This window comes from Alosa pseudoharengus, unplaced genomic scaffold (genome assembly GCF_046254945.1).
Source record: "Alosa pseudoharengus isolate Yale_2024_CS ecotype anadromous, Long Island Sound unplaced genomic scaffold, YU_APseudo_1.1 YU_APseudo_1.1_scf_23, whole genome shotgun sequence".
In the NCBI taxonomy this organism is placed as follows: Eukaryota; Metazoa; Chordata; class Actinopteri; order Clupeiformes; family Clupeidae; genus Alosa; species Alosa pseudoharengus.
The window spans coordinates 2,105,936-2,114,021 of NW_027468685.1; the positions used below are offsets into that span (position 1 = coordinate 2,105,936).

Here is an 8,086-nt window from a genome sequence, read left to right on the forward strand (position 1 = left end):
CTGAGAATGATTTTGCAGATTTGTTGTGGGGTGGCAGACAAAGATGTGTTTGAAGGGTGTTTGAAAGACAAAATTGTGTAATGAGCAAAGATTTTGTGTGTAGGCTAAGCAGTTGAAACTGCACGATGCTGATGCAATGTGTGTGGTGGTTTATAAGTCCCGCCCCCAAATTGACGTTTGACGTTTCTATTGCTCGCTGCATGCGCATGGCAGAGGAACGCAACATCCATGCTTCATTCAGCCAGTGTGAATTATACGAAACAGTCCTCAACTGTAACTTCTCTCCTGTTTTAAGTTTCGTTTGTGGAATCGATACATTTTAAAGGTATGTACATTCATTTCATATTTCTCACCTGCCTTAGTCTGATATCCCATTTCCTTGCAGGAATTAAATTGTAGCAGGCTAATCAGTAGGCTTCCGTCAGCAAAGAATCAGTACTGCCTGCCTGCCTGCCCGGCACAAGTGATCCTAGGCTAGCTAGCTAGCTAGGGCTAGTGGGGGCACCCCACACATGCACGCATGCTTGGCAGCCGTGATCGTGTATGCTCCGTAGCGGAGATATTGTAGGTGTGACATGAATGTATCACTGGATACTTCTTCTTCTGCGTGCGTTGCTAGCCTTCACTCGGAAACCCAGCAAGTATTTCCTTTTACTGATGTTAGTATCCTGGCTACTCAGTCATATGTCACTACGGTAAAGCGTCGCATGCTCTTAGTAGTGTTTCAATGTTACCGTAATATAATTGAAATGAGATGCTTAGATGGAACTTTAGTTCGTAGCCTAGATAAGTGACGCTGGGCTCAAGCAAGTTAGGAAAGAACGAAAACATGTTTAAGCAATACCCACAGCCCTTGCAACCCATACTTTTATAGTTGTGACCCTCTTCAAACTTTGATCTCGTCCAGGCCATATGTCGCAGCTGTCAAGGGGGTGTCTTACGTTTCTGCCCCATTTGCTACGAGTAACCTCTGCTAACCCCTCTCGACCGTGAGGGATCTATGGTCTCAAACAGAGCTCTGTTGATGACTTCTCTTTCCCCCTGCAGTTTGCAAGATGTGCGGTATATGGGCGTTATTCGGCAGCGATGAATGCCTGTCGGTCCAGTGCACTAGCGCGATGAAGATCGCGCATCGTGGACCAGACGCGTTCCGCTTCGAGAACGTCAACGGTTACACCAACTGCTGCTTCGGATTCCATCGGCTGGCCATCGTGGACCAGCTGTACGGCATGCAGCCGCTGCGCATCAAGAAGTTCCCCTACCTGTGGCTCTGCTACAACGGCGAGATCTACAACTACCTCAGAGTAGGTCGAGGCACCGTCTCTGTGCTGCAGGGTGCAATTTATGTATGGATGGATGAATTGTGTGTTAGATGCAACAGGGTACGATTTATGTATGTATGGATGAATTGTGTGTTAGATGCAACAGGTAGTGTTAAACTATACTATTGATGAGGTGAAGAGAAAGTAAACTAGTCTTGGGCCTGGTCCAGTCCAGCAGAGATATGGCCAAGATAAGACTCAGGTACATGACTGAATGTGTGTGTCTCTCTCTCCCACACACCCGTCTCCAGCTGAAGAAGGTGTTTGAGTTTGAGCACCAGACAAAGGTGGATGGGGAGATCCTGCTGCACCTGTACGATCGATTTGGCATCGAGAAGATGGCATCTCTGCTGGACGGCGTGTTTGCCTTCGTGCTGCTGGACACTGCGGACAGGAAGGTGTTCATAGGCAGAGACACGTATGGCGTCAGGCCCATGTTCAAACTGCTCACTGATGACGGCTTCCTCGCAGTCTGCTCCGAGGCCAAAGGTGAACGCACGTACACACACGTACACACACACACACACACACACACACACACACACACACACACACACACACTCGTATACACACACACTCACACACACACACACACTCGTATACACACACACTCACACACACACACACACACTCGTATACACACACACTCACACACACACACGCACACACTCGTACACACACACACTCTCACAGTGACGCACACTTGTGCATGGTCATGTAGTAGCTAACTGTACTTATGTATATATAAGGTTATGGATTGGCTGTGTGTGCTAGAGCTGGTAGCTGTGTGTGTGTGCTTTTCGTGTATAGTGTGACACTGCATGCTAAACTAGCTTGTTGAAAGTTTGTGTGTGTGTGTGTGTGTGTGTGTGCGGGCGCGGGCGGTGGTAGAGTGTAGTGTTTAAGGAGCTGGGCTAGCGTGCAGTAGTCTAAAAAGTTGTGGGTTCAATTCCCTGTTTCCACCGTTGTGCCCTTGAGCAAGGCACTTAACCCCAAGTTGCTCCGGGGACAATATAATCCCTTGTAATATAATTGGCATATGTAAGTCACTTTGGACAATGTTGTCTGCTAAATGTAATATAATATAATGTAGTGTGTGTGTGTTCTTTTTGAGAATGTGTAGCAGGCTGACCCCCCCCTTCCCCCCCCCCCCCCCCCCCTCTACACCCCTCAGGGCTCACTCAGATCAGCCACTCCATGGAGTCCCAGGTGAGCGTGGTGGCTTTCCCGCCCGGTCATTTCGAGGCGTTCAACCTGAAGCCCTCTGGGAAGGTGGAGTCCATCCAGATGGACCGCTTCCACAGCTGCCTGGACGAGCCGGCTCACGCCGCCTACGACTCCGTCGACAAACTCCCCTCAGGTGAGCTTCATGCGTCAGGTGTCTCATGTGAGCTTTATGCGTCAGATGTCTCAGGTGAGCTTCATTTGTCAGGTGTCTTAGGTGAGCTTCATGCGTCAGGTGTCTCAGGTGAGCTTTATGCGTCAGGTGTCTCAGTTGAGCTTTATGACAGGTGTCTCATGTGAGCTTTCATGTGCGCTTTATGTCAGGTGTCTCATGTGAGCTTTGTGTGTCAGGTGTCTCAGGTGAGCTTTGTGTGTCAGGTGTCTCACGTGAGCTTCATGCGTCACGTGTCTCAGGTGAGCTTTGCGTGTCAGGTGTCTCAGGTGAGCTTTATGCATCAGGTGTCTCAGGTGAGCTTTATGCGTCAGGTGTCTCAGGTGAGCTTCATGTGATAGGTGTCTCGTGAGCTTCATGCATCAGGTGTCTCAGGTGAGCTTCATGCATCAGGTGTCTCAGGTGAGCTTCATGCGTTAGGTGTCTCGTGAGCTTTATGCGTCAGGTGTCTCAGGTGAGCTTTCTGCGTCAGGTGTCTCAGGTGAGCTTTATGCGTCAGGTGTCTCAGGTGAGCTTTATGCGTCAGGTGTCCCAGGTGAGCTTCATGCATCAGGTGTCTCAGGTGAGCTTCACTGTGCTGATGACCGCTGACCGCTCCGCTCCTGCTCCTTGTGTTCAGGCTTCCAGATGGACGTGGTGAAGAGGAACATCAGGACGCTGTTTGAGAGCGCCGTCAAGAAACGTCTCATGGCCCACAGGAGGATCGGCTGCCTCCTCTCAGGTAACATCACCCTTAGCCTGACGCCTCACCTGCCCAGGTAACATCACCTGGCCTCACCTGCCCAGGTAACATCACCCTTAGCCTGTCCTGCACTAATCTGAACAAACTTCTGGGCCAAAACGTTCACAACTGGAAAACGGCTACTTTCAGAGACGCCCACTGATCTCCCTTCCGCTGTGTTCATGGGGAACCAGTGCCGATACAAACACAATTGAAGCATGTTTAGTAGGGGTGTGCATTGGCACTGCCCTCACAATTCGAATCGATTACGATTCACCAGGTAACGATTCGATTCAATTCGATTCTACGATGCATTGCGATGCATCAAAATTCTACTGCACACAAGAAGGCAAATTTTGAGGTCATGAGGCAATACAAGCAGTCAGATATTGAACAACAGATTTTATTGGCTGCTATGTGTGTATTATCACTCACCTGTATCTTTGACATAAATATCATTAAATACAATAAAATTGAATGGTACAGGGTATTGGATATGGCATTTTAATAAGTTTAATAATTTAAACACGTTGTAAAACTTAAAGCCCAAATTTGGAGACATCCATGCACGTTGAAATTTGCTGCAAATTCAAAACTGGATTACTCTGGAACGGCTAACTGTACAGGCGACTGCTTTACACCTTTCTGTTCGGTAAGGTCAGCTGTTTATTCTGATATATGGTTTGTTATGTGTTGAATATCCCACCGATATGAATGGGTAGGGAGATGGGCGCAGAACCTTCAGTAGAATTTATGATTAAATTGAATTATATTATTTACTTTTCTCACGAACCGTTCACCACAGCAATTAACAGCTAACATTGTTTAAAAGTTGAGAAAAAGCTCTTTCATGTGATGTGATAGGCTACTTGTGATGTCTGTGTGATGAGTAGGCTCGTTCGCGAGTAGTTCAACTGAGAAGACTGGGTGAATTTGGATGCACTTTTTTGCGCTGTCACTTTCTCCACTGCGTAAAAGACTAAATTAATTTGCGCTGTGAATGCTTAGATTATTTTGACAGGCCATAGGCTAAATAAAAATCGCTAGTAGTCGGACGCAAAACAGAATATTGAAAGAAGGGGGCACCAAGGCCACCGTGGCCTGTAAACCCCTGGTTTTCAAAGGGGCATCACGGCCAACGCAAGGGGCAACGATGGCCATGGCCGTCCTGAAATTCCTACCACATACTGCACACACAGTAACGAAGCCAACTCAGGATGCCAACGATCGACATGGTTTGTGAAGTTAGTTGTATTGCCAACATGCTTTCATAGAATCCGAAATGTGCCCAGATGTCCGCTCTCCAAGCTGTGGATGCGTTTTTAATTACTTGTCCATCGCGGTCATCTCCCTCTGTCATCTTGATTTTATTCGTTTATTTATTTAAAGGTGAGAGGAGCTGATTTATCATGTCAGAAAACAGGAGGCGTAGGAGTAGGAGTGATGAAAGACGTACCAAGAGGCTCGTTAGATGAGCATCAGCTCTGAACACACACACACACACACACACACACACATATGGTGTTGTTGTTATGCTAGCTAGTGCTGCCGCTTAGCATGTAGCTACAGGCTGCGCATGTTATTACAACGTTGCTCCGGAAATGTAATTGAAACTTCACAACTTTATTGTCCACTCAAGGCCAGAAAATAAACAGTGACATAATCGATTATGGCACGTTGCCGCATCGATGCTGAATCGTGCATGCCCCGCATTGCAATGCATCGCCGAATCGATTATTGTTGACACCACTAATGTTTAGAGTCGAAGAAATTGAAGTTCATAACAACATGAGATGGCTACAAAGGCAAACTAAACACCATCGTTTTGGTTGTTAGTTTGCTGTCGGCGGTATTTTCATGAAACACCCAGTACATGGGCATATTCACAAGGTCTGCCACCTCTCCGCGATTGGCTATTGAAAAAAGCTTTGTTCGAAATCAGAGACATTCCCCCCGCCCTATTTTCCCCTGAATCGAGACGTATTCCTCTAGACTAGTCCTGCACAGGTAATAGAACCGGGCCTCACCTGCACAGGTAACAAACATCACAGGTACCTGGCCTCACCTGCACAGGTAACAAACATCACAGATACCTGGCCTGTCCTTCACAGGTAATAGCATCTCTCCTCACCTGTCAAAGTCAAAGTCTGCTTTATTGTCAATTTCTTCACATGCCAAGACATACAAAGAGATCGAAATTACGTTACTTACTATCCCACGGTGGAGACAAGACATATTTTACCAATTAGGTCCACAGACAAACATAACATTCAAGTAAACAATAAAAAGTAAATAAGAAGGCACATACAGTGAAGAAATAAGAGCAGCACAATTGGGTTGAAATTGTGCAATTGTGCATACAGTAGACAGTCAATATAATAGTGCAAAGTCAGGCCAATAAATGGCTGAGGTAGTTCTGTTTGACCTAAGTAAGCAAGTGGCATAGTGGTGCAAGTTATGTAAGAGCAGCAGAAGTGTGTTGTGTTTTCAGGACAACAACAACAAGTTGCAAAGTGTGCAAGTGGGGTAGTGCAAGTGGAGTAGTGCAAGGCAGCCATTGTGGGTCCAAAGTCTAGGATGTTATGTAGCTGAAGGGGGAGAGGGGGGAGAGAGTTCAGCTACCACCTGAGCTCCACTGGCCTGATCTCATCTGAAGTGCTGTAACCGGAACTGTGACCTGGTTTGGTCCAAAAGTGTCTCTGAGCCGTTGAGGGAGGAGTGGGCTCTGGGCCGTTGAGGGAGGAGTGGGCTCTGGGCCGTTGAGGGAGGCGTGATGCGTAATAGCCCTGTATCAGTGTCTGCTTGGCAAAAAATTGGGGCTGAATTCCCGTGCGATCTGGTGTATAGTTTGAGCATGTTCACAATGTCCAAAATTCCATCTCGTGTTTGTCTCGCAGTGTGAGCAGTGGAACGTACATTGTGAGCGCAGTAGTCGCGCCTGATTGAATGGTGCGGTGTGAATCGCCTGATTGAATGGTGTGGTGTGAATCGCCTGATTGAATGGTGAGGTGTGAATCGCCTGATTGAATGGTGAGGTGTGAATCGCCTGATTGAATGGTGAGGTGTGAATCGCCTGATTGAATGGTGAGGTGTGAATCGCCTGATTGAATGGTGAGGTGTGAATCGCTATGTTGAATGCGGCGGGGAGAAAGCGCAGTGTCTGTGTGTGATGTTGAATGCGGCGGGGAGAAAGCGCAGTGTCTGTGTGTGATGTTGAATGCGACGGGGAGAAAGCGCAGTGTCTGCCGGCTGAAATCAGTGGACAGCCACAGCTCTGGTTACCAGTCTTCCCTCATACTGATGAAAGGAGTCCCCTGTGTGTGTCTGTGTGTGTGTGTGTGTATCTGTGTGTATCTGTGTGTGTCTGTGTGTGTGTGTGTGTGTGTGTGTGTGTGTGTGTGTGTGTGTATCTCTGTGTGTGTGCTCTGGGTAAAGCCAATACAGCGAAGACTGGTAAGTTGTGCCACCTGGGGAAGACGGGTAAGGTGTGCCACCTGGGGGGATGGATAAGGTGTGCCACCTGGGGAAGACGGGTAAGGTGTGCCACCTGGGGGGACGGATAAGGTGTGCCACCTGGGGAAGACGGGTAAGTTGTGCCACCTGGGGAAGACGGGTAAGGTGTGCCACCTGGGGGGACGGATAAGGTGTGCCACCTGGGGAAGACGGGTAAGTTGTGCCACCTGGGGAAGACGGATAAGGTGTGCCACCTGGGGAAGACGGGTAAGTTGTGCCACCTGGGGAAGACGGGTAAGTTGTGCCACCTGTAGAAGACGGGTAAGTTGTGCCACCTGGGGAAGACGGGTAAGTTGTGCCACCTGGGGAAGACGGGTAAGTTGTGCCACCTGGGGAAGACGGGTAAGTTGTGCCACCTGGGGAAGACGGGTAAGGTGTGCCACCTGGGGGGACGGATAAGGTGTGCCACCTGGGGAAGACGGGTAAGTTGTGCCACCTGGGGAAGACGGGTAAGGTGTGCCACCTGGGGGGACGGATAAGGTGTGCCACCTGGGGAAGACGGGTAAGGTGTGCCACCTGGGGGGACGGATAAGGTGTGCCACCTGGGGAAGACGGGTAAGGTGTGCCACCTGGGGAAGACTGGTAAGGTGTGCCACCTGGCAGCGTGCTGGTGAAATGGGCAGTCTGGTGCATGGAGAGGTTCATTTAATACGTGTTGTGTGGGCGTGTGGCATTACTGACAGCCAATCTAACCTGGTTGACACTTTTTGGTAGCCAAGGGCAACCGGGCAACTATTAAAGCCCTGTAGTCAGCCCTCTGGATGTCATATTAATGTCCCACCCCTGACCTGCATTCTGCGCTCTGATAGGTGGGATGTCATATTAATGTCCCACCCCTGACCTGCGTTCTGCGCTCTGATAGGTGGGCTGGACTCCAGCTTGGTCGCTGCTACGCTGGTGAAGTTGGCCAAGCAGGAGGAGCTGAAGTACCCCATCCAGACGTTTGCCATCGGGGCCGAGGACAGTCCCGACATCCAGGCTGCACGCAAGGTGAGAGGGGCTCGTCCACACACACACACACACACACACACAAACAAACAAACATACACACACACACACAAACAAACAAACAAAGGGAGAGGAGCTCGTCAACACATGCAAGGTGAGCGGAGCTTGTCAGCACGCACGCACGGC

The 8,086-nt window shown here is 49.1% G+C and overlaps 1 protein-coding gene across 1 annotated transcript in view; it reads left to right on the forward strand.

The window, feature by feature from the left end:
* The first annotated feature begins 232 nt into the window (after window positions 1–232).
* Window positions 233–8,086, forward strand: part of asns (asparagine synthetase) — a 19,912-nt gene continuing 12,058 nt past the window's right edge. The window contains exons 1-6 of the mRNA XM_076301104.1: window positions 233–325; window positions 1,048–1,304; window positions 1,574–1,811; window positions 2,497–2,682; window positions 3,338–3,439; window positions 7,815–7,942. Coding sequence (XP_076157219.1) covers window positions 1,056–1,304; window positions 1,574–1,811; window positions 2,497–2,682; window positions 3,338–3,439; window positions 7,815–7,942 — 903 coding nt within the window. The 5' untranslated portion in view covers window positions 233–325; window positions 1,048–1,055. The remainder of the gene's footprint in view (window positions 326–1,047; window positions 1,305–1,573; window positions 1,812–2,496; window positions 2,683–3,337; window positions 3,440–7,814; window positions 7,943–8,086) is intronic.